At 43.6% G+C, this 27,412-nt stretch overlaps 1 protein-coding gene across 1 annotated transcript in view; it reads right to left on the bottom strand.

The window, feature by feature from the left end:
- Positions 1–24,215, bottom strand: part of LOC111264536 (netrin-1) — a 41,847-nt gene extending 17,632 nt beyond the window's left edge. Inside the window, exon 1 of the mRNA XM_022840525.1 lies at positions 22,627–24,215. Within this exon, the coding sequence (XP_022696260.1) occupies positions 22,627–23,986 (1,360 nt within the window). The 5' untranslated portion in view covers positions 23,987–24,215. The remainder of the gene's footprint in view (positions 1–22,626) is intronic.
- Positions 24,216–27,412: the final 3,197 nt, after the last annotated feature.

The raw sequence follows: 27,412 nt of genomic DNA, 5'->3' as shown, positions 1-27,412 counted from the left end.
TACGAATCTATAGAGGACTGCTGATTAAAACCAACATATTCGTGAATTGATTTGTCTTGACAATGATATGTCGATAAAAATTTTCAGAAAGGTTAGTAAACATTTGAAATTAATAAAGTAGTAGGAGAAACCCAGCAAGCCACATACTGAAGGAATAGGCGTGCGGACTTTACGTTTGTACAATCTTATAGGTTATGTTATTGATCATGGACGTTGTCTAATGATCCCCTACTTTCGATTCGTCAGATTCGCGTGCTGACACAGTCCGCCAACCGTTACTCATATAGATCTCAGATCTGTATATATCTCGTTGCTAAAACCTGCTGCTTAAATGGCTTCGCCAGTCATTTCCTTCTCCGTATTTTTCCTGTAGCTGAAAATCTACCTGTTTTATCCTAACCAGTAGTAGTTTTTTTTTCTGAGACTTGTTAGATAACTCCCGTTTAAATGCACATTATTCAAGATTATTCTGCATCTGTTTCGAAGCTCATTTTAGGAAAGAACCGTCATTGAAATGACTAGACGACTATAAAGAGAATCAACATAGTGGGACAGTTGTGCTTGTTCAATACATCCGGACAGCAAAGTTCACTGATGAACTTTGGCTCAACATATTCTTCATGATCTTAGCTTTTACCTTCCAGACTAATTAACAAATGGGATGTACGAAGCATATCCGCCAGAATAAGTAACTTACCCGTCGCTGGATGTTTGGAAGAGGCTCCGCGTTCACCCACTCGTAACATCAGCATTGATTGCAAACGTTAGGCCGACAGACGCTACAGAAACAAGTGTCTCCGCTGCAGCTAGCAACAACAAAAATGCCAGGTACAGTCACCAACAAACAACACATTAGAAACTGAGAGTTTCGGGTGTGATCTCGAATATTAGCTACAGAAACGTTTATTATTCTTTTTCTTACAGATATTTGCATATCATTGTGTGCAAGTAAAATAACAAAGTCTTCTACCTACTCACCTCTCAATTAAGCCACCATGTTCTCCTTCTTGCGCCTTCATATTGAGCAATTCTCAATAGCTGTTTGCTAGCCAGCTGACATATTTTTAGTTGGGGCCGGTTTTTGGTCCTTCATGGACTCTCGGCATAGTCTGTTTCATAATTTCCGGTTTTAGGGTCTTTTAGATTTCACCAATAGAAACACTGCGAGGTACGCTTAGCCCTGTAGATAAGCTAGCCATGCGCATGAGTTTCTACGGCACATGCATATGTAGGTAGTTATGCTTGCGACCATTGTCGATGCCGGCGTCACCATCGATTTCGTTTCTATCGCCTCAGTCGCTATTGGGTCAAACCTCAAGAAATGAGATGCCAGAAGGATGTTTATAGCCGTGCGAGGATAAAGCTACAGTGACCAGGGGGATGCTTCGCCCACACGCCTCTCCTCTGCGGATTACTGCGGCTACAAGAAGATAAAACGCGCTAGATGATGGCCTCGATTTTGATAGTTGTTTGGTGCTCGCGACCGCATAACCCGCAGGCCAGGCGACTCAGCCAGACGAAAATCCGCGGCACAGTCCGGAGCCATGGGCGCCATGAGAGTGGCGAATGAAACAACCTTCGTACAGATAGACGTAATGTATGCAACTTCAATCTCGACGAAGGGGTGTACGTGATACTTACAAAGCATTTCAAGGTAAGTATGCCGGCCTGCACACACGGCAGCAATAGCGGACTCGGCTAGTAGTTTCTGTGACATTGTTAGTGAGACGCTATGGGACGCTAAACTAGCGCCAGGCGCTAGGCGGAGCCATGTTTAGACGAACAAGAATAATCCAAAAACCTGAAACCTGTTTGTTTTTGAAGCGCTTTGCTATACTGAAACAATGTGGCCTTGTTGTCAATTGCATTTGGTGAACGTTCGAAAACGGCCAGCCGTCCTTCTCTCTTTTACAGTCCATTATTTTCTTCAAGGGCGACGATCCAAATAACATTTAATTAACATGTGGCTATAAAAGAGCGATGAGTTTGCAGATGTCGGATACGAAAGTCGCTTGCTACACCATGTCTATCGTGCGATCTGAGGGCGTTACAAGCCATGGAGTAAATACGCTATACGCTAGATAGACAAAGACGGTGTGTGCTATAACAAGTAGTAAAGCAAAACGGACCCATCGAAGTCTAGACGAGTGGACGGAGAAAAAATCGCAAAGCACTCGGCAAAAGCCTAATCCTTTTAGACGATCCGTTTCATTAGTATGACAAAATTTTTAGGGATACGAGCAACTTATTTTCCAAAATGACCATTCCATCAAACCATCAACCGCTTAGCTGTTAGGTATAAAAGTTCGTCCCGATAAAGTACATCGAGATTATCGGCGCAGCCTCTAGTTACACTGTTATTTCCACTGTATTAGGCCTTTTTCACAGGTAGACTGCAATGCCCCTCGTAGTCGCTACATAAAGTAATACATCAAATGGCACTACGTACAGAAAGGTTTTTATTACAGATTACAAAAAACGAAATCCCATGTTGACATCGGCAGATGTCTTATGCCGAAGCGACACAGATTGAAATTGCTGAAAGACTAAGCCCAGTCACGAAGTAAGGATTGCGCAATACCTTTATTCAATACCATCGGTGAGGTTTGCGGTCGACAAAAAATCTATTGGTACTTGTTTACGTACGCTTTCGTCCGAAAGTATGCTTAGCCTGAATGAAATGTGGTAACGATGTATATTTGTATGAGCTCTACGATGTGTGCAGGCGATGTAGGTAAAAACGAAGCAAAAGGAGTTCTCAGAGCGGAAATGTTATCAATACATCACACACGCGTTCAAGCTTCTACATCGGACGAAAATAATGATGGGAAATCGGCGTTTCTAGCTCGGGACATTACCGTCGATTATTCTCACTTAGTTTTAGGAAGTGAATAGATATTTTCACAGTAAACTCATAGGCATTGTAGTGCTGGTTTGGTAAAAATAGATTTTTACTATTAGCTCGTTGTTTCCAAGCGTTGCAGGTCTGCCTTAGTTATGCGTGGACAATTTAGTCACGATACGTTGTGTCTCTTTCTGTTACAGGAAAGCTGGCTGTATATACGATATTTGTGTTCGGTGAGCCAGATTTTTTAGGTATAAAACAGTTCATGAAAGGAAACCCAGTCACGAGCATCTTTCGATCGATATCCGTTATATAGTTTATGTCGTTTTTCTTCTAACAGCCATTTCGCCTAAAATTAAAGCTACGCATCACACGCCCATATACTGCTTAGTTTACGGTTGGTTCAGTATGGAGAAAAAATCTTCAGCATCTCTTGATCGACCTCGCACAGCCATAGACCTCTTTTTAATTGCCTCATGCATGCTAACCAATCACTACGCGTACACTATCTAAATACTTACAAACACGTTTATTGTGATCGCCACTCAAACTGTCATCGCTATTAATAAATCAGTCCTCTCATTGGCGCAATGAAAAAATCATTGCCGCCCACAATTTATTGACGGATATCACGCATTTTTACATCCGTCCACATATATGGCCATGCACCCACGCACAGTCACGCCTTAAAAAGCTGTACTCAGCCGTTCCTTTCCATCTGAGTGACAAACCGCTGCTTTGCATCTTGTAAACGTGTCACGATATTTAGATACTCGCAGTACGGTGAGTAGTTACTAATTAATTAGCGGGTCCGTTCTCGTTGCCCCAGATGGCGATCACAGCCAAGCCGGCAATGACAACTACAGTTACTATCCTAATGGACGCGGTAACCGCGAATCTTGCGCACGTCTCCTTATCAAGTTTATGTCACTACGCATCGTTTACTTCTGGGCATTGTCACGAGTGCCACCGCTGCTGCTGCTGCTGCTTCTTTTCCACGGACTTCCGCACTTTCTGTTGTTAACAAGGGCAAAAATCACTTGCATTTTCAAAAAGATGTCCATTTTTATCTGTTCCGCCCTTTATGAGTGTATAGCATACTCCCAGTCGCCTCGGTGCACTTCATTGCATCCTGTCAGTTGACGTCAACAACGACCTATTTGGCCTTGTGCTAGAGAGCCTAACTTCTCTTCTTTTCGAGTCCTTGTCGGCGACACCGCACGACCTGCCGTCTAACCGCGACCTCGATCTCAAGATCTCGGGAAGGAAAAAGAAACATAGAGTCGAAATGCCGCACCGTCGTCTAATGTCCTACCTAGTTTAGAGTTTGACCTTGTTGCGGTCCATTGAAGATGAGGTGCGAGCAGACAACCGAAGTATTTGCTTTCTAGATGGCATCGTTCCGGTTAGATGTGGTAAATCAAACGTTGGCTTCACTTCACCGGTGTCCAACATCCGAATGCAGGTTGAGTAGCGATAAGTAGCGGCAAATGTGTATGCTTTAATCCTTTATCTTAGTAGGGAAGTGATGTCCTGGGTGATTTCAATCTAGGCCAGGTTGCTGGAGACAAGAACGAGGACTTGTAAGCAGTCCGTGTGTTTGACTATGTCTCTGTGACTACGACTTTGCTTCCTTCTAGAGACTGGATCTTACAAGGCCAAATTTCAAGTAGCCTTTTTGAGCGCTGGGTAAAGAGGTGGCACCGATTACAGCCTATAGGCTATATGTAGTCCAATAGTCGCTTCTTTTTGTTTTTTGAGAAAAACAGACGACGCAGCAACTTATAATATAACTGTACGATAGGAGGAGCAGATGCATTGTGAGGTACCAGTATTGAAAGCAATCGGAAGGGATAACAAGTTTAATGAATCGAAATGTTTTCTAGCGAACATATCGAAAATGGGAAAAGGTTTCGTTGACTTAGATATATGATTATCGATGGGACTGTCCGTTATTTGTTAAACTATCCAAACTACTTGTATGGGTCATTTGTTCGGCCTTTTTCAGGCTCAATCGTTAAGCTTCTAGATGTTAGCCAATAAGTCATAACAACTTTCCTCTCTAAACACCTATCAGATAAATAAGCCGGATTCTAAAGGTCCCTTTAATCAGTTTATTTTTCGATGAATAAACAATAACAACGCCTAAGTTAGACAAGTGTGATATCTGTATCTGTTTGGATAGCAGGCTACTTGGTAAAAATGTAATAAAAAAGTAAAATTGCTACTTCCAAGCTTTTAGCTACCGCTAACTAGCATAAGACTGCGATGCCGCTTGTTGCGGCATGGTAAAATAAGATCAGCGTTTGTTGGCATTCTAGCGGTCTTATCTTTTAACCAGTATGTGTGTACGGTAATCGCCGATTCGCATTTCATTGGAAAAAACTAGAAAAAAGAGAGTGCCGTCTTGACTGTAAGAGTAACGAAAGCTCTGGTAAGGCAAGTCAATGGATATCGGGTGGTAGCTGAATCATTTACAACCCGTGATGCCCCGGGGGGGGGGGGGGGGGGTAGCACGGTCTTATCCCTAGCGAATCAATTTAGTTAGATTTTCTCGGCCAGCCTCGCCTGTTATTATCCCATAGGCCCATTTAACTGTCTTTTCTCCTTACGCTGGCTAGCCCATGGACGGATGCTTTACTGGCTCGCTCACATTGCCAAGTGAATCTCGTCTTGCCTAATTTTCCCTTTGTCTCAATTGAACCCCATTCGAAGCGGCTGATCCAGTATCGTCTACCTCTTTTGATCCATCGACAGACTTCAGGCGATGTAGCAAAGACGAGGGGAAGGTAGGAATAGAGTCCTGCACGCGGAAATAGAAGTAGTTCCGCGTCTTGTAGCTAGAGTGCATCATATCCACTGCTGGTTACCACCTTTGCACTTGTTCGCTTTGCCTGTCCTGGGCCGCTACCCCTGCTTCAGGTCTAACAAAGACTGACCTCACAGTCGCGAAAGCGGTTCGTTGCCCAGGAGGGGTTTGCTTGAGAAATCTGAACTCGAGGCTGAATTTTATTATAGTCGCGGCGCCGTTAGGTAGATAGGCCGTACGGTTTTAAAATGAATGCTTGTGGAGAAAATAAAAGGCAGCGGCAAAATAGAAGCTTAACTAGAAGAGTGCCCGAGGCTGTACTTTTGCTGAGTGTTCTTTGGTAAGTGAATGATCACACGATGGCAGCAGGCCAATGGACCAGGGCTACCGGCGAGCGTCCGCCTCGCTTAAACTACACCGACTGAACGGGTTGGACTAGATCGAAGTATCGTGACCATAGATCGTGACTTATGCATGTCATAATAGTCCAACAGGACAAAAATTAGGATTTCCAACGAAAGACTAGAGAGACTGCAGCCTTTTTGTAAACGAATGATATGCACTACAAATACAGGTATTTTTACGATAATCGTCCCTCGATACTGGTTGTATATATAATTTCTGCGCATGATTTCATGAGAGTCAATTCGTTAGTTGTCGCGCTCTGTCTATGCATTTAAGTAATATGGAAAACATTCATAGAAAGCAAGCAAGAGTCAAACACTTCTTTAGTAAATGCGGCGATCTAAAAAGCAGTATTTGACAGGCAGATGATTCAGCCTGTGCGATTTCCGGTCCGGCCCTTTAATGCATATGATTCGACCCAGGCTTTTAATACAATTGATCTTAAGTTTATGACTACAAATAACACGAGCTGATTTGCTTTATTCAAGGCTGGACAGCGGCGATGGGGTAAATTCCATTGCAGATGAGGAGAATTTAGTGGCCAGCTCACAGTCATGAACGAGCAAATTCCAGTGTCTCTGGGGAAATTCGAACTGCCGTTAAGAAAATAAAGATTTCCTATTACAGGAATGAGGTAGGACGGGCGACGGCCTAACGACTCGAAAACCTGGGAACGTTTTTTCTCGAAGCTTTTCATTGCAGACTTTCGCAAGCTCTTCTCTGAAATTATGCGACTATTTAACCTTATAATACAAATTGGTGAAGAACAGCAGTTTTTAGATGGCTGTACATTTAGGCTGGTTGCCGTGAGTGCTCCGCTATATCGAGTTAGCGTTTGAAAACTCTATACGTATTCCTATTTTACAGGATATATTAAATATCTTTTTAATACTTTGAATTAAGTAGCTTAGAGCAGCCCAAATTAGAAGTGGGCATAGGTTCTTTGATATTATTATAAAATGTGCAGTGTGATAAAAGACGAAGTGAAGATACAACTTCAAAGATGATAATAATTCATGCTCAGGTAAGAACACTTCTAGGAATAAAGGGATCTCATTGAGTTACAAAAGCGAGACAAGGCAATAGAAAATGTATCACCTGTCACGTTAACGCTAAATGATTTATTTAGACATATAACGGCACAGGTAGGAGATCTATAATACAATGACTAAGACCCGAGGAACCAAACTGAGTAACACTTAGCGAAAAATACAGCTTGCAGCTATAATAAATACTTCGATTGCAAATCTACTCTAGAACGGCAAACGAACTTATCAATGTAAAAAAATCTGCCAGGTTAACTATTGACGCTACCTCTTAAATTGTGGATGTACCCACATTGTAACTTAAAGGATGGTATGACGATGAGATAAAGCAAGTTAGGATCCACATCGATAAGACAGTAGCAAACATAGTTTTCAGCTATTCTACTACAAGGTGTGCAAACAACTTAAAAGTGCTCTTCTTTTTTGGCGTCATTTAATTCGACTGGTTATACTAAACTAGCAGCAGCTTTCCAGGGGTTCCAGAATCCCAAGACACAGCAAAACCTATGTTCGCCAGCCGCTTCTTTACCCACCAAAGCATGTGTTGTCTACTCCGTATCCTCAAGAGTTTTTTGCTCCCCATCTCGACTAGACTCCCTGGCGTAGAAACTTCGGATTTCAATTTCAAACCTACTACAGCCACGGCGACAGAAATAGCAGTACCTTGCAACCCTTGTAGTAACTTGCAAGCTAAGCTTCTGTACACTTGTGTCGTCGACCGAAACGATGCGTGTCCCTGCCGCCTACCTTGCTCCTCGGCTTCGGCTATATTCTCTGAGTTTGTCTACTGCCGTCCGTACGTTCCGCCAGGCCTCCAAACGCTTCCGCGAAACCAGGACACTTCGTAGGTTTCCACACGCCTCCTCGGTGTTTGTGACAGCCGGAGTTTACCGTCACCATCGAAATATTCGCATTGACCATTTCTTCCATCCATGGACATCAGCGATGGCCAGTGCGAAGCCTAGTGACGAACAGAACCACCCGAGGCCGCCAGACGAGTGATGGTTTTTGTGAGGAGCGCAGAACCGAAAGAATCGTATGATACATAGCGGTGTATGTCGCAAACAGCAAAACAGTCACAGCCACGGCCAAGCTACGGCGCTGATCTCCTCTATCTCGAGGTCCCGTTTGTTCTCGTCTGTTGCAACTCCTTTTGGTTGTTGGCCATCCCCCAGCCTAGCTAGCTGCGGTCCTGTGGTCTACCCTACTATGCGGTCTGGGACGCCACTCGAACCTTCTGTACAAAGGCATCGGCATTGTTGTCCTTCTTGCCGCCATCGCCTGGTCTCCCGTGCTGAATGAGGAGAAAGAGTTCTGATTTCCACATATATTGGTCCCATTGCCACGGCCCCCTTCCCTTCACACACTTGGAAGTAACAGAAGCGAATCTGGTGCCACCTTCTTATTCCTGCTATTCCCTTACTTTGGTACGCTTCTCGTGGAGCATCCCGCAAGGGTCCCGGTCTACCCCAGTTATTGCCACTGGTCCTACACGTCAGGCACCCGTTACACCCTTCTAAGTGACGGCGTTGCCAGAATAGCAATGGAACCAAGACGGATCGTTGGTCCAAGCAGGTGGCATCTACGGCCTGTCGAGCGGATCGCTCTGGCAAGGCCGTTGAGTCGTAGTGGGAGGAAGCTGCAGCCGGGAACCTTGCTTGCCTGTCACCTAGTGGCCAAGTAGTCCACCCAGATTGTCATGAGGAGCCACACAGTCGCTGCGTATAGAAACTGGGAGCGAAGAAAGGGCTAAAGTGGCGGCGATAGTAGTGAGGGTTTGAGGAGGCTACGATGTTAAGTGACGGCACGTATAATGCCAGTCTTGCTGAGTCTCTTACACTAGCTTACTATAAGCATTGGACCAGTCGAGTTTTTCATAGTGCTCAAACATGATTAAATACTGGACAAATAGGACCGAAAGAACGCGCCTCTTTGTAGAAGGATCTGAAAAGGACACGCCACGTAGAAGAACCTTACGCATATCGCCGCGACACATGCTCATAATCAAACCCAACACATCATATAGTCGTGAATGTGTGGGGTGAACGATTTCACGTACCGACCACGTTCTGTCGTCACCTCTATCGTCTCCTTTAATATTGCAAAACAAGAAAAAAGGGTGGTTATCGGCGACTCTTTCAAGGCCGTGACCCCATTTACTAAGAGTAAACGCAGAAAAAAGCGTCTTCACAGAAATGACGCCCACGATGACTACCACCGAAGTTGTTCCTGATTATATTATCTGGCGAAAGTGAAAGGGGTCACCGAAGCCAACTACACTAGACAGCATGTTAGCCCGGGAAGGCTCGAAAGAGAACGCTAGAGAGATAGACGTCTGGAAGAAAAAGGGACACTTAGGATCGCGGTTAGGCCTAGAACATGCGAAAAACGTTGAAGGCTGCAAGCTGGAGAGTAAGTAGGTTGTCTGGCCAGGTTGTGCACCCCACCAGGGAAAGATCAAGGATCTCTTAGTTTGCGCGACGTTCCCGCTTGCTTGATCGGTCGACCGAGATGAAGAGACGAGTTCGAACTTAAGTGACTATGACCGTGGTGCTGCCCGCATTTTCGTTATCATAATCGAGCCGTATTCAGGAAAACGTACAATTAACACTATGTGATGCGTTCAGTTGCAGGCTCGAATACGAATACAAGTCATAGTTTTACAACTTTTACAACGATGACGAGGAATTAATACCAAGTTGCGTAATGAGTGTGGCCCAGCCCACTAGCAGCAAAGACGTTGAAGCAGGTTAGCAATTTTTTTTTTTACTATTACTAGAACAACTCAAAATTCGCTTTTTTTGATGCGGTAAAAATGATGGCATGAATCTTGGAGCCGACCAGTAGGTGGACCTCCAGTTAGATTAATTTTTAGGATTAGCTTTTCTCATTCGGCAAATAAGTTTTTGTGGGCTGTTAATACACCTGTTCAATAGAAACGAAGTAACATGCGTTTGTTTTAATAGATAGCTGGAACTTCTTCGCCGCTAAGTTCTTGCTATTGCTGCAATATTTGAAAAGCAAACTTAATTGTTGTTTGTTTTGTAAATAACGCGATTCTTTGAATTTTATATTGCCTTAACACTTGGGTGTTCGTTGCGAAGTGATATATTTATTTCTAGATGATGAACTAGTTAGCTTACTGGCAGGTAAAGCAGTTGAAGTTAGCGGCCATTTGTCTAATCCCCACCCGTAGGGTGTCACACCTGGCTAAATGCAGTCATGTCACTGCCTATAACAAACCGAGTTCGAATAAATCGAATAGCGTTATCTAGCCCAGGATAAAAAAAAAACCTTTCATTGTACATAATATGACCTTGGTGCTGCGTTGATGGACTGAAAAACTATGCGCTGTTTTTGCAGCGCGCGATCTAGCCGTGAATGGTTTTTTTTGTTTACGCTCATTGAGCATAGCAGTCAGTTTAGTATCTAGAGTAATGTACGAGGTCATCGGGTTGTCTTTTAAAACAGTAATGCAATGTCGGCAGTGCCTACTTAACCTGGAAAACTAAACAAAAGCTACTGACTGAGTCGGCGGGGTAGATTTTGTGAAGAAACGGTTAGTAGACGGGAGCTCGCCTTCTCTTCCACATAGCAACAAGCAACCTTACAAAGCAGAACCCGGAATGAACGAATAGAGGATATAGCAATAGAAGAAGTATCTAGCTACGGCTAGGAATAGCTTTCTTTAATGTATAGCCCGGGGTGTAAGGTACCAGTTAGAAATGCCTTCTTGGCTCAATTTCCCCTATTAATCCAGTAGGACTACGAGGCAGTCATAACTCAGTACGTACTATGTGGCATCAGGATCATTGCACTAGCGGCAGGTTTAGAAAAGGAAAGAGAAAGATGGGGAAACAGACGTCTTAGAGGGCGCAGGAGTGATGCGGGGAGGTCTGCAGCATCTGCCCTGAACACTAGGATTTTTCTTAGACTTTTGCGACCGTTCAGGTTCCAACTCCTACTTGCTCTCAATCCTCTCCACTCCCAGGAGGATGTATTACAGGAGCCCGAGCCGACATGGGGTAGAACAGAGAAACGGGGTATTTTTCCCAGAGATTAGCCTTCCTTTCTGTTCCTTTGCACCCAACTCAACGACCAGCTAGTCGACCTGCTGCCTTCCTCTTTTGCAGAAGAAAAAGAAGACTGCGATACAACTGACGCGCAGGAACGAGGCAGGTCATACTAGCCTACTCTCTGTAAGAAACGTTTTTTAGTCGAGGACATACACCTCGGAATAATATACGCTAGATGTACATGCCATGCTTCATATTTACAAGCTTTCGCACCGTGAGTTCATTCCCTTAACTGTATACGGTCAGAAGAATTTTAAGCGGTGTCAATATAATTCTATTAAATTTATGAGCCATTATTACCTAAAATGCTTAATGGATCATCTCTGATATCTGAATCGTATTTTACTGCTTAAGTAGGACGTGGAACATGCCGCTGGTCATTATTATTAATTATTTTTGTTATTCAAGTAGCAATACGCTCTTGTACTTAGGTAACGCATTTTAACATTTCGTTAAAGCAGCGATTTCTTAGTCAAAATGTCACCTTATTGTTACCTAAATGTTACCTAATTGTTTCCATTTTGAACAGGATCATTCAATTCGCAGTACTCAAGCACGACCAGCCAACCCATTTGCAATGGGGCCCCTAAAAACATAACCCATACTTGAAACCACCTTCCATGAGCACCACAAAGGCAGCATCCACTGCGCATATAAATATATAATAATAGTTGGTGTATAAAAAAAATCATATTTAATCGTAATTATAGCTCATAGAGCCATGGCCATCGACCGTCACCACTGTTTGTATTACCGGTAGTCATCTGCGTTGCTACGCTTCCGTAGGTCTCGACCAATTCAAGCTCACCTTAGGTCATTGGTTCCCGCTGTCCTGCCAGCGCCAGTACACACAAAGTTGAGAGTCGTCAACTGATTCCCAAGCGATTCTCCATAAAAATACGAGCTCGCGCATCGACACTGAGAAATTAGTAAAAGTTGAAAATCGCCGATCTGAACTAGATCGAAACAGCCATCTTGGCGTCTTCACGGTGCCACCGCTCATCGCTCACGCTAGAGCGTCGGCGCCGGTTCGTGAAAACGGGATCCGGGCTGGTTTAACGTTGAACGTGCGGACAGATTCAGCCTCATCGATTCTAAGCCTATCGACAATCACGACGAGCCGTTAATTCTGAGTGAGAAATATCTACATAACAAATATATTTTACAGGCCGCGCGCGAGTGTTCACAGTAGGAGTAGGGTGTCCTGAGTATATTAATGTCCGCGTAAACGACGCAGCGTTTTTATAACAGCCAATAGCAGAAAATGATCAAAGCAAGGTAATAGCGCTTGGTAAAGTTGAAGCACACGAATAAACAGGAGAAAGCAGACATCGACATTTACTGCGGTCAGCTTTAAGCTACCTAAAAAAACAAACTGTAACATCATTTCTGTGAAGTGAGGATTCTTACTGGTATGTTTTAATATACTTAAGACCAACCCCCGTCAAAGGCGTAATAACTTTTGTTCTAATACGAGTACAAATTAATTTTTATTGGCATGTGTATATAATGTCCTGTTCAATACAATACAGGTAAAAAAAAAACGTATCTCCACTATTATATGTACATACTGTGTATTTTTTTATTTCCTAACCGAGTGCACAAGCCTTAATTAAATACAACAATAGTAAACTGCATAACTAAAAACGAGCTAACGACATAAAGCTCAACCCTTAAAGGATATTGCTGAAGAATATAAAAACATTGGTTGGAAGAACACTGGTCTACGGTCAGTCGACTGTGTTCTATAAAGAGCTAGCAGCAACTGTCTTTGATAATACGAGAATCTTTTAGTTAAGCGCATAGACAACACCAAGACTATGCATTAGGAAACATTCCGGTAGGTCGGAATCCTCTAAATCCAGATTAAGTTGGCTGACGCAGGGTGCCATCGTATGACAATTGCTTGGATCAAGCTGATTCCTAATTCGTAAATAAGGTCGACATCGAAAGCATTCACCAGGAAAAATCTTTCCAGTGAGATCTACATGGACACAAATGATATTACAAGTGCTTAATATGTAAAGTTCTATGCATTTAAATATATATACACATACTTGGCTTGCCGTGACCCAGGCAGGCCTACAACTAGCAGCGAGCTAGTCAAACGAGTCCTTGCGTCTAGACACAGCCGGCTTATTGACAAGCGGACAGATCCGAGTCCGACGCATGCCTCAACATTCATATATTGGTGTAATAATTTGCATGGATGAGGTAGTATGGGTTTATCTCCGCGTGCCGTTATCATGCACTAAGCTGCGCAGGCTACCCCCATGAACATACATCCAGCAATAGGAAAATATATTTCACTTCCTCTCCACCCTGTACGCCCTCCTTCGCAAGAATGAGATGCATATTGTGTATTCAGGAATGTTGAGAAAGTCTGTTAGTCGAGCTCTGTCATCGCTTTCTGTCCCAAAGATGTCGTACAGTATCAAGCCATAGAAGACCAATCATAGCACTTACTGCCTTCAAGCGATGAGTCACCGTGACCTCGACTCGAAAAGTTTGCCTTTTCAGATAAAGGTAGAGTAAGTTTAGCGGCAACCGAGAGCATACTAAGGACGGTCATGCTCTTCCAAAGTCTGCGATAACATCTGGATCCAAGCTTAACATGTGGAATTGTCGAGACGCCACAAAATGCGCTATTATATTGAAGTATATGTGAAGTATATGTGAATCAGCAGCAGAGAGAGAATACTTTCCAGCTATAATCATGGTAAACAGAAATAGCAGTCAAGCGTATTTCAGTTAGATGAAACTTATTTCTCGACGTACTCTTATTTTATCACAGTCGACACACCTAGTGGCACCTAGCTCGTAGATCCCGCATCAATGATAGTAAAGAGCGCAATGATTATCTACCCGGGGCTTGAAAAAGCCCCTTTTAATCCTTGTTTCGTAAAAATATATCCGATGTGATGAAACGTGGATCCGAACACGTACTACCATCAATAACTGAATGTAAATGAACAACTCATTTTTTTCTGTTTACCGGCGATAGGACTGATAATCCTGTCCGCTAGATTGATTGCCTTACCATCTTCATTCACTACAACTTTCAGTTATCTTCAACCAGGCTATCAACTAAGCTATTTGATTAATTCGAGCTTGCTTCGAATCGATCGATCTTGGCTTGCACCAGCCCTCATGGAGCCTTTTACGGCTCGCCGAGCAGCAACGGTCGTCGGCGCTTCTGCCGCAGTCGCCTTAGTCACCGTTCTGATCAAATCGTGGTCTGACGCCTTAACCAATATCGCTTTCCAGAGCGTACTCAACAATACTATATTCTCTTTGACGTTTATCCTCCTAGTGCAGGATAAACAAGAGCTAGGACCATCAAGTACTACCATCTACTTCCGTTTATGTGAACCATCTTCGACTGCAATCACTTCGTTCTTCTAGAAAGACGAAGGCCTTGTCCGTGTATGTCTACCCTTTCAGGCACTGGTGGTCACTGAGCGTTAGGGTCAATGTACGCCACCTGCGGCGGTCGACTGGGAAAGATTCATTTGGCCCCCATCACGCAGACCTGTATATATATATATATACACAGATCGTATAAGTGTGAAGAAAGAGACCGGGAGATGGGCTGACAAATGCTACAGCCCGACGCCCAAGTCCGCAAGCGTCATGCGATGGACTGATGATTCAGTGTTGTGGTATAGTCCCATTGTTACTGGGCTGTTTTTGTCACCTTGCACACTCGATCTGCGATCGCCTCGGTCCACAGCTTGGCTTCCTATGGATCTGATGCTTCACTCGAACAGCTTGCTATAGCCCAACAAAGTGACCGTCACGCCCAGCAAGCCCAGATGGACGCTGAAGGTTGTGGGATGAAAGACGATCCTAAGCCCTCCTTCTGCGCTACAGGAGTCTACATAAGAGAAACATAGCGTGATAACTACTGCGCCAAGTAGATCAGGACTACTGCTAGCTGTTTAGGGCTCAACATTCCCAACGACATTTACGAGGACTAAGCATTAACAGACGATGACGCTGATGAAGCCTGTTGGGGATCGAAATGAGAGAGAACAATTTTTGGCAAGTTGGGTTTGCCAGATACCAGATTTAAAATACGATATTTTCTGCCTCTATGTTTCATCGAATGCGACATACATAATAGCCTCGACAGGCGCTATGATCAAAATCCGCGCAGCTGTGACACTGAATCGGATGGAGCGATCATATCAGCAAATGGTCTTCCAATTACGCTTCCCATAATAAACAGATAATTGTGCTCACTTAAAGCTAACCCCGATTAGTTAGCGATAGTATATTTATGATTATCCATATTAATAAAATAAAGTATCAGCTTTAGAGGTTCATGGTGTTTTTACATAATATCATGGAAGTTTCAAGTCCGCGGAAAATCTCCGACGCCATTTTGGCTATAAAGTTATACCACTAAAATATACCAATATATACATTCATATGTATAGGCGCCCAACTGGTCCATTATAATCTACGCCATGTCTAAACGTATAAAAAGCGCCGGATCATTGACACATTTCGAAATCGCAACAGTTCCTGCTGCCGTGGCTTTTTCCCTGTCCCTCTCGAGGCGGTTACGCGCCAGACCTGAAGGCCTTCCCTGCGAGGTCCTTTCTTCTTCTAGAGACTCGTTTTAGAGTTTTTTGGAGTTCAAAGCCACTCGGTTACGGACATCGTTTTTTGTGTGAGGATGCTGTAGCTGTGCCTAACGTGGTAACTACTGCCGCCGCGGCTTCTCCTAGATCCAAAGTGTCAGGAGAGAGTTGGATAGGTGGGCTAGGAGCAGCACGGCCCTGTGGCGTGGCCGATGGCGAGATTCCGCTTGGCCGTCATCAGCTGCAGGTGATCCGGGATTCATGGAAAGGGACTTCAGGCGCTAGATCTCTCCCATGGGCTTGTTTCGAGGATTTGGAAAGGCCGCTGCAGCACGTCGACACCTGACGTCCCTAGGGGATCTGATGCAATTTTATATGAGCTGTCGTTGTGGCCGCGACGGCGCTGTCGGCAGCAGCGGAAATACCTAGTTACTATCGCCGCTACTTCTATCGAAAACAGGACACATTGGCCGAAACTGTTTTTGCCGCGAACCCATGCGCTTTTTATGGATTGTAAATATACAAAGTGAGCGAACATCGGGGTGGTGTCGGTGGATATTGAGACCACACCGGAAAAGACCACTTGGATTTTCGCTGGAGTCCTACGCACTGATACGATGGTAGCCTGAATAAGAGTTCAGTGAACTATAACTTCATAGGCTGTTACGTAGCCGTTGAATAGAAAACCAACTGGCTGGTAGAAGCTATCGTTGCCTCGAAATATCGAGCGGAATTACAATAGGAGTAAACAACCAATGCGCTCGAGATATGACCGATTGTAGATTAATATACTACAGAATTAGATGAGAGCTCTAAACAACATCATGGATATTTAAGCAGTTTAAAGCATTGACAACATATAGAAATAACCGTTATAGCTCTTCACAGTCCGAGTATTTATCAATATTTCGGCTCTCGTTTGCGATTGATCATACACGGATGGTTGCAGACAGTTCACAGGAGGACGGTAGCACGGGCCACGATGAAGGCAAAATAAAACGATGGTGGGGGTTAAACGAAAGCAAGGCATTGGTTACGAGCAAGCTGTGGCTACACTAAGGTGGCTCACTAAATATCCTCTACTAATAGCAGCAGTGCAACAATAGGTTTTCCACAAGCTTGATGAGAGGTTCTCACACTTAGTCTCACACTTAATACTTCATTCGTCGTAGAATAAAAACAACCCTGTTGATACACGATAAATTTATGTCAAATTTATATGCTAGACACGAATACAATTGAAGGCGCTTTTTCTCATTGCAGACCATGAGTTCGTCACAAATTATGCATTTGAGCTCGAAGCGTGCAGGTGGCATGGTACGAAGTAACTTTTAACAGTTCAATAATTTTTACCACGGTTACAATTTGAATTAAATTTTATTTCGTTTTGCCTGTCTTTAAATTGGCTAGATAGCAGACACAATAAAGTCTAATCAAAACATTTTTATCACGGTTATGATCACGGTTCCAATGCATTGTGATGCTGATCAATGAGGAACAATAGCTTGTCATCTTCCTAATCTTCACATATTATCTTGCAGCTGCTATTTTCATTGGTTCTGAATAGCACCTGTAGACCTGTTTGAGACGAGCTCGCATGTAGGTAGGTAGGTAGGTAGGTAGGTACGGCTGTGGTATAGGTGGTTTTATTATGGCCGAAACGAAGACACATGTGAACCAAACTACGAGACTCGTTAACGTATCGACGAAGGTTTAGCAGGCCCGTTCGGCCTTATCGAGGGTAGCTGATATCGAACAAACCATAGACTCTCATTATCTAACCAAGTGAGGTGGGTAATTCCTCGTAGCAGTAGCACTTCTGCATCTGCCGTAAATGCATTAAAAGTTTTACTACGGGCCTATATATACTTACTTATTCTTGCTCTTCTATAAGCAGGTTCAGACCAAGGCTTCAGTATATATGCATTTTAAATTTGGCGGTTGCTGTTTTACTCTGATATAAATACAGCTATTACTAATAGTCAATATAGATGCCAAGTGTGTGTCATATATTACATAATTAACTTAATTTCTATAGTAAGAATCAGTCTTCAGTGGATCGGTAGATGTATCTAAGTGGTCAAAATCTACCAGAATAGATACCAGCCATATCTAGTGTGCCACTATTTATTTGCTTTAATATTGTAGCGTCATGATGAAGTTGAAACGTTTAAAAAAAATGTCAAACTATAACAATAGAAGACAGAGTAGATATATGTGAGAACCCTTTCGGATATTCGGTTGGATTGGAGAAAGCACTGAACATATGCGTACCACAGAACACATCCGTATGGACGGTGCGGCGTTAACTGTTACTTTAAAAGACACAGATCTATACATTGCCCGACTGAGAATAGAAGCGTGGTTTCTTAAGATTGAAATTGTCTACTTTCGGACAATTAAATTACTTGAAATGAGCCAAACGCGTACGAGCGTGCTCTTCTCGGACCTGGCTTAAATAGAACACCCACGACCACTGTTTTTTCAGTGTGCAAAGCTAAGGCTATCAGTTTTTCGTAGTCGCTACTATTACATCAAGGAGGTGATCAGACGTAAAATCGTGCAAGTATGTTCTATTTTCCGGTTACAATTAAAATCAAGCTCTTAACAACCGAGACGATTTCGTTCCTAATACGGTAGTTACTACGCAGATAGTACGCTAACACGGAAACAGTATAAGGAGCAGGGTGCATCCTGCTGAATCGGGGCCATCAGTACACTCTCTGCTACAACATATAGCTTTATTTTATTAAGTTTACGTGAGCATCTTCGGCTGTTACCGCAGTGATGGGCAGATGTACAGCAGCTGACAGCCAATGCAAATAGTACACGCGGAGAAACTTGACTGCTCGAGGTGCAGTGCCCGTATCTTTGCTTAGGCAGTTCGCTGGCAAACTAACGTGATTAGGATAGAGTAGGTCTGTACGTGCTACCTGTTTGCCCCCCCGTAGTGCTTGTACGACCCATTTTCATGAGCTTTCTTTCGCCAATTTCATCCACTAGTTCCAAATGGCCTGTTGCCGATAGCGCTGCAGCCCGTGGTAAATTGCTTGCTGCAGAAGCTACCATCAGAACGGGGGAACTTTTTTTACAGCAAAAAAGAACATTTTACTGTCGAAAGATTCATTCAGTACGAGTCAACTTTGATCATCGACCCCGTTTTCCCGACGCTACTCCCTTGTCCCAGCTTCGCTCGTACGTTCCAGCTAATCAACGGGGATCTTTTACCACCACTATTGTCCCCAGCAGTGGCTGAAAGGAGGACGATTATAAAAGTGTTTGTACGTACATGTGCATGCTTGTATAGCAGCATGGATTAGAGAGCTTAACTAGTTCCTCAGTGATTATCGCAAGCGGCCAGCCACAAAAAATACATATAGAGAGAAAGAAAGTCAAGAAAAAAGGAAATGTGTTTGATCAGCTATGATTTCTGCTCGATTCAGTCTTCGGTTTCGCTGTACTGTCCTTTGGCAACCCTTGGGAGCTAAACAGTTATGTGGGTACGTCACTGATAGAGAAGATGGCCCATTAGAATTTGTCATCGTCTCGATCGTCGGGAGTCATTTCCTGGTCAATAGAGTTATTGATCGCAGGCGGATTATCAGAAATAGAATAGAGAAACTATGCAGATATGTATCTAGTTTCCTCTTGAGAAAAAATTAACCCCATAGTAACGTTTATTGATGCGATCTTATAAAAAGAAACGATCTTAGTGCTTACGTAGAATGCGGCACGTTATCACGTGTACGAGCGTAACAATAACAACCTGCTAGCAACATTTTCCACGGTCAACAACTATAAAGTCGCCGGATCGATAGGAATCATTCAAAAGGGAATTGCCGAAGAGCATATTGAACGCGCGCTACGAAATGTTGGCCATGCGCAATATAACTAGAAAGAGTTAAAGCTTTTCAAAGAAACACACTGCATAGAATTGTTAATATATAGGTAAAAACAATTTATTCGAGTACATCCTTCGTGTTTTACTTCCAGTACGTAATCGGCTAGGTATTATTTCAGACGGCGGGTTCACAGCATGAAATGAACGGCGTCTGCGCGTGGACTTGAACCTAGACTATCACGTGTCGCTAAATTTAGAAAACACATGCGTTACCCATTGCGCTATCACGAAGACTGAAGACACACACACACATGTGAAAGCCGTAGAGTGTTATTGTTTTGTCACACATTTATTCGTGAGGAGGCCCAGCCTTTGTAAAATGGCCGGCTTTCTTCCTTTTTTAGACTTTGGGCCTTGCTCTATAGCTTCATAGTGGTCTTTCGGTGCGTGATTCCACAGTAGGATGTGGGATTATATTCAGTCGCGAGGGGGCCTCCGTACTGCTAATAGTTTAAGCGTTACCATAAAGCGCCAGCATATCTGTGTGCAGTATTGTTACACAGACCTTGCCAAATTCTGTTTCATTCTAGCCGTGCGCACAGAAAGACGCAGCCCACCTATCAAAGAAAAAAAAGTGGCGAAAACCCTATGGGGTTGGCTCTCAGCTTTAATATCAAATTAGGTAAATTGGATTATATACACAGATTTATATACGGTACAAATCTACCCATTTACTTTATCAAATAGGTGATCCATTTAGATATTGGTACAGTGGCTTCATGCGCATTTCCATTGGACACCGTTTGCAATAACATTCATCTACAAATACTTCATAATAATATATATGACGTATTTTCCAAAAGATGGGAGCCAATTTTTCCTGCAGTTGCCAAGACCCTAGTTTCAATGGTGACTGAAACCACCAATTTTTCCGTCTAAATTAATTTTTTAAATTCGTAACCTCATATTCTTGTTCCCTTAGTTGGCTTGTCAATGTAATTAAAATTATACAATTTTTTTTAACGCCATTATATTCAAATTAATATTCACTACACGCCACAGGTGACATCCTCTTAGGTTTGACAATATGGAAGCCTAGAACCTTTACCATTTTTAAAAAAAGAAAGAAATTGGCGCCACAAATGAATAATACATGCGTCAGCAAAAAACATCAATACGTTTCACCTCGGGACGCTTTTTCTTTCAGTGTTTCACATCGAAAGGCATAGTGAGTTTGTAACATTTCGATCAACAGCACAGGTAAAAGATCGTCTACCGGAAATTCCGGAAACGTTGGCTTCCGATACGCCGATGTTGCTTACAGAGATTCCACCGACATAAAACTTTCTAACTGATACAAGCGGGCTATGAGCAACAGCCTAAAACAGGCCGTTTTTCCGGTCGATGATCCAACGCCTGATCGGACGCCGGGGTCGCATCAGCTTCTCCATGTGGTCGTGGTCGTGGTCGTGGTGGCTAAATCAGGCGGAAAAAGCGCCCACGGGCGGAATTAGCGCAGGTAACAAGGACCCGCAACCGGGTCGCTGCAAAGCATGTGCCATGTTTACAGGATTAACAATCGATGTCGCTGAGCGCTCGGAGGCCGGAAGGGGACTCATTCGCTTTTGTAAGCGGTGTCCACCAGGACCAGAACTGGGGTTGGCAAATCCCTGTGGCTGCGATTCGCGGCATAATGTATGGCTACGCAGCGCAATACAGCCAAATTATAAAAGACGGAGAATTGTTGCCTCTCGAGAAACTTGCGCGAGCAACGCTGCAAATGTTGGTATTACAATAACTTTGTGGCTGCATTTTGCCTACATGTTGTGCCGCCTCTGCTGCTGTTGCTGTTCTCGCGGGAACGTACAACAAGCGCAGATAAAGCAAACGGAGTTGAAGTTGCATGTGCACCCCTCACGCGTTGATTAGTCGACTACCGATCTTTTCTCGGATCTTGTCCGCTCGCTTGTACGGGAACTTGTGTCGTTTAGCAACTTGTTGCACAAATTTCTGGTTTTAGCTAAGTCGGCCTGAACACTGCTAATCACCATAAAGATACTCTGCATCTGTTAAAGTATTTGTTAGACTGATCATCAGGCCTGATAATGTGTGCCTCGCTGTTTGAGTTGTGTTTAGAGACTGCTTCAAGAGTCCCCATTCGGTACGCACGGACAGAGCGATCCCGGTGACTGCGTGATCCTCTGTGCGGATCAGGGACGCAGTACGGATAAGAAATCAGAAGTCACGTCTGTGTCGTCATCCAGTGCGAAAATTGTTGCTATCAAGCTGCTCTAGTCATTGTGAACAGCGTCAGCTGCATGATTCGCTTATTTAACCTGGCAGACCACCATTTATTCCGTCCGCAGTCCCTGGTTAATTTACCAGGGGACGCATAATTACGAAATGCGCGCCAGAATATCATTTCATAGTATCAGCAGAACGGGGATTGCGACAGGGCTGATCAGGTTGGAGTAAATGGTTTGTCTAATTTTTGCACTAATCTAAGGATGCACCTATATATAAACAGTCGAGATAGGCATGCTGTGCGTTACCAAGAATAGAGCTCCTATAGAGATTCGCTCTAGCCAAGACGATAAGGCGATATTAAGAACGAAATATCGCTAAAACACTCGTGTTACCTGCTTTGTCTATGATTAGAAATGGAGATAAACGCGGTCGTCAGTGTCTTCAGCAGTAGCTCGAATGAAGTGAAAGGTATGCCTACAATAAGTAAAATTTTAACCAACCATCTTTGTCGCCATTATCTCGTCAAAGTTTAATACAATCCGCGTCCACCACTTTGCTCACTGTTCACATCCGCAGCCCTACCTGCAACTAAAAGCATATGAGCGAGTCCAATCTTCCGATCTACGTCCACGCTAATAGAAATATTTTGAGCTCGGATCCGTCGCTACCCGGTATAACTGCAGTCAAGAGAAAGAAAGTCAAGCTTATGTCTACTATTTTTCACCAGTACTATAGTAAAAAACGAATCAATTTGTACCTATTACTTACGTTTACATTCATTTGCATCGCTTGCCGTGGCTCTTGCCCAAGGCCGGTCAAAAAAAAACGCAGCACATCTTTCACAGTCCCTCCCCGCAGTGTTATGTCGACACTCGCACTCTACGTTACCGCCGTCAGTCTGTTCGAAATCTGTGGAGTTTCGTCCATTCACACGGCTTGCGCTGGCTATACCCGCATCCTTTTTCACGCAGCGCGACGCATGGCCGTTGCATTTACATCTTCCGCCGATAGCGAGGTCTGCGATCGAATAGAAATAATAGCTGTTCTGTTGCTTAAGTTCTTGGCCCCCAGTGGGGGCCGAGCTTAGACTGAGGCTATCGTTGCCCGCCCACTCTAGCGAATCGTTAGTCTCACTGAGCACCTCGTCGTCGTTAATACTGTCGCCCTTGTTGCCGTTAATGTCCTTTTGTCGCGGGAGAATATCTGGCAGAATTTGCTGACTTGGATTGAGCAATCGCCGAAAGTCGATACGAATGTCAGTTGCTGTCACCCAATCCTGTAGTAGTGGACTTTGATCAAACTCGTATGCGGACGGTCTACCCTCGAGGGTTGAGAACGCTATGCGGGTACTGCTCTGTGAATTAGTGTCACCGTTCGGATCGGAACAAAGAGGCTCGTGCTCGTGATCGAACGAGATGTGTCGCGGCGAACGGGCAGGCCGACCATAAGTCTTTTGGCAACTTGTCGAATAGTATTGAAACGGTTGCCAACTTATGCCGTAATCGCTACTTTTGAAAATGGCCAGCGAGTCCGGTTTGCCGGAGCCACAAAACTGCAAGCTGATATAGGTGAGCTCAAATTTTTTGCCTAAAGAAAGCCGTAGAGAGACGTTGCGTTCTTCGCGACTGTTCAAACTGAACGGTTCGGACATCCAGCACGTGAGCTTTGAAGGGTTATGGAGATCGGTCAGTAAGGACGCTGGATGGCCTAAACTAGGTTTTTTTCGGTCGCATACCTGACATGTACGTACTAGCTCCTCAACGCCTAGGGGTGTCCCAAACCCTGGCGGTAAACCCGGAGCCGCCTGTCCTGAGGGCGTCACCTGACAGAGCCTCATCGAAGTCTTTCCGCACGTCGATGAAGCATGCACTTTTCGCTGGTATGCCGCGTTCTCGAAATCAGGTATGCAACGACGCGCTTTCCCTCTTTCGTCCTGGCATGGGTCTACTAGAGCTTGTTCGGCCTGAAATAGTGATATCCACGAGTTTCCCGACGACGCCAAACCAGTATCTTCATCACTTTCGAGCGCGCGAAACTTCTGCGATTTCTTCCGGCTCGATCTTCGTCCTACGGCTTCACTGCACACGCTTAACAGTAGTGCACTTATGACTATATGAGACGCACGCATTTTTAAGAACGCGCTGGAACACAGTAGCTCCGATTGGGTGAGCGGGATAGGTTTACTGTGTTAGATATATTATCCTCCGCCTACCCCAATTGCACTTACGAGAACTTGGCCGGTTGATCACCTGCTCTAAGCGATCAACGGATATGGCTGCCGTCGACTTCTACTTAAACAAGACACAACACTAACTGTAGCTTTAAGGCATGTGTACTACTACTGGCACGGAGCGCACGCTACGCTTTGACCTATCTGTCATGAGTGGTCACGCGCCGAGATCGCTTCGACTGAAGTCTAGAGACCTCGTGGTGTCCTCGATCTGAGAAAGGGAAAAGAACGCTTTGGAGAGGGTCGATTCGGGTAAGGGTACGAAGAGCTACGGCGTGCATAAGAGTAGATGAGCCAACTAAGCTACTGTCAAAATATTAGCCAGCTGTGAGCTGCCTTCAGCCTGGCACCGGGTGAAGGCTGATTCGAACATGCGACAAACAGAACCTTTGTCAGTCGCACTTAGAAGCTGTCTATTCAAAAGCGAATGCGGTCCTGTTATCGTTTTGTACGGACCTTTTGCGTTAGGTTTAACATTGTCGTCATCCTTTACTGTGGCTCCCAAGTAGTTTTAACACTGCACATATTTTTCTATCTATTAAATCTCTTTACTTTCGCTGGATTCTGCCTAGTACTAGATTTCAGTGGACGTTAGATTCCTACGAAGCAGACCATTGCGCTCGTCTGACGTTGTGCTTAAAAAAAAACGCGCGTATTCTTCATATCCGCTTTCCTCAAGCCTAACAGTCTGTGAACCAAAAAAAGAAAAGACATATTTACTAAAATGATCTTGATCTACTCAAATATCTTCACTGAGGTCTGCCTCACCCATTTTAGGGTTTGCTCGGTAGTGCCGCTTACATATGCAAATGCATTAGCATATTCTAATATAATAGCAGGTTTGACAAACGACGATAAGCTGCAACGCTAGTGCTATACAATTGCAACAAAATCTGTCTACTATTTTTGTCCTTGGAAAAAAGAATAATGCTGTAATTTCGATTAGGACGCTAGGAATATGTTTTCTGCCGTGCTATTGATTTTTGCTTTTCTCTTTCTAAGACTCAATCTAGAAAAATAATTTTTTTTTTACATATACCAGAGCTGTCACTCCTGGCGGTCATGTCTATTTAATTTAGGCACCGTGCACCGAGGTTATAGGTTTCATTCGGGTCCTAAATTGTTCACAGACTCATTTCAAATATCCCTTTACAACTCTGCTGGTGGAATGAATGAGTCGACCTTAACGTTGTTATATTCTCGATCAATATCGGTCCATCCACAGTAATCCAAAGGGCTCAAATTTAGACTGGTCGGTGGCCACGTACGCTCATTCTAGGACATGCTTGCCCTCTCAAGCAGTCAATCGTGCCCTGATCGGCTTGTGTGAGCCAATGCATCATCTTGTCGGAAGATGTGTGTTCTCACTTAGACGCTGTATCTATTCACAAGTACGCTATAGCTTGTCGAACATATAGAGCACGTTTTTTTGTGGGTCAGTTGCATTTCTGGAAGAAGTCTGCTACGCCGGTGTCTTCTTTACTAAGCACCGCACTAAAAAAATACACAGTGGCCTGAAGTTTTCTTTTAGCCGTTATAGGCGCGTCTTTAGTATTACGAGTAGGCCAAGGTAATTTCTCCGGTTGGCTTTTTCATCAATAATAACTAGTTTCCAGTTAGATGAATTAATCGAGAAGGACCTGCTGCCTCTCCCTTGAAAAAACAGAGCAGCGTTGTCTCCAGAAAGGATCTGCTTGACGTTTCAGTCGAGCACAGCGTAGCTGAAACTTTTGCTACTCTTAATGCTTAACACAGTGCGTCTTATTGCATGAAATTGCTCCTCTAGCGCGTTGATCGAAATAGGATAATTAGCAGAGATGCAACTTCAAAGGGCACTAACTTACTGTCGAATCCGCACTATTTTGTTTTGTTGTTGGAACTTGCTCGCGCTTCTTCCGCTGCCACCTACACAGTTATAATGTCGTAGACTGTAGGATCCAAGAGATTTGCAATCTCGGTGAGGGTTGGCCTCACGCGAAAACACGGCAAAGTAGCTGGCCTTCTCTCAAATTCTGAAAATGAAATGCTGTTTTATGTTATGCAGAATTTGTAATCTTACTTTGAACACTGAAAACTAGTTTCTCTATTACTCTAAAAAAACAACTATGCCAGAACCAGCTTGTCCAAATTTGCCAGGATTCAATAGGCCCATTTTGTCTAGTTATATGTATTTGGCGAGTATTTAATAAAATTGGCTTACCTCGGATATAATGAGGGGCGCAATACCTGGTGACTACCAGTCGCTTCTATGCGTTGCTGAACGAAACCTATTTAGCTTCCGTCCATGATATGATTGCAATATGCGATCAGTTTACTAGAAATACACAGGCTCTAGAAGATTAGATGGGTGTAGTGATCTAGCCTTTGATTTTAGGAAATATAAGGTCCGAAGAGAACGTGCGTTCCAGTAAGCGATAGTTATTTAGATCTCATGTGTTGTCGCGGCAGATCAGGTAGGTCAGAAGTAGGGACGGATAGGAGATTGTTTTGATGAGTGAGCACTATTTCTGTGCCACGTCCTGTGCAAGAAAACAACAGCTAATAAAAACAAGAAGAGAACTATTATAGAAAATAACTACAGACAATAACAACAATAGAAAGCTAGTTAGAAGCGGGCAGAGATATAATAAAGAAGAAACGTTTATATCCCCTATATGGAACAAAAATAAATAAAATGTTAACCATTTCGCCGTACATCAGCAATGCTATATGGGTAATTTATGAAGTTTTGAACACCTAAGAACTTGTACATGGGAGAAACTTACTCAATTAACGAATCCTAGGTTGAGCAGCAGGATGGCTTCAAAACTTGCTTTTTAATTATCTAACATAAAACGTCCAGTCCGTCAAGAAACTTAAACAAGGAACTTGAAGTTTAAAGTTTAAATCGCTATACTTTAAATTGATAGAAGGGCAAAAATACTTATATTAGTTCTTTATCAAGTTTTCTTAGAGAAACGTTTTATGAAGGGCGGTATTTAATAAGTTGTCACTTCTTCAAGTTCGCGTAAAAAAATACGCGTAATGAAATATGTTCATAATGTTTATCTTCTTAAATATAGAAGTTTAATTAAAATGAGTGGCCTTGATCGTTTACGCGAGCTCATTCTTCACTTCAGGAAACTCAAAACAGGGAGAATGAAGTGTGCTGTTGAAAGGCACATAATATACATACCTAAATTGCTTTATCCTTTTTCGCTATTATATAGTATTGGCCCAGTTAATCGTACGGTTAGATTCTCCCCGGAATAAAACGATGCCTGTCTCAAAACAACGCTTAAAGCATGTGTTTTATCCAATATTAGTATTACTATCTGTTTGTCT

The sequence above is a fragment of the Varroa jacobsoni genome, unplaced genomic scaffold, assembly GCF_002532875.2.
Source record: "Varroa jacobsoni isolate VJ856 unplaced genomic scaffold, vjacob_1.0 scaffold_870, whole genome shotgun sequence".
In the NCBI taxonomy this organism is placed as follows: domain Eukaryota; kingdom Metazoa; phylum Arthropoda; class Arachnida; order Mesostigmata; family Varroidae; genus Varroa; species Varroa jacobsoni.
The sequence above is the reverse complement of the archived record's forward strand: the minus strand, read 5'-3'. Positions and strand labels throughout refer to the sequence as shown.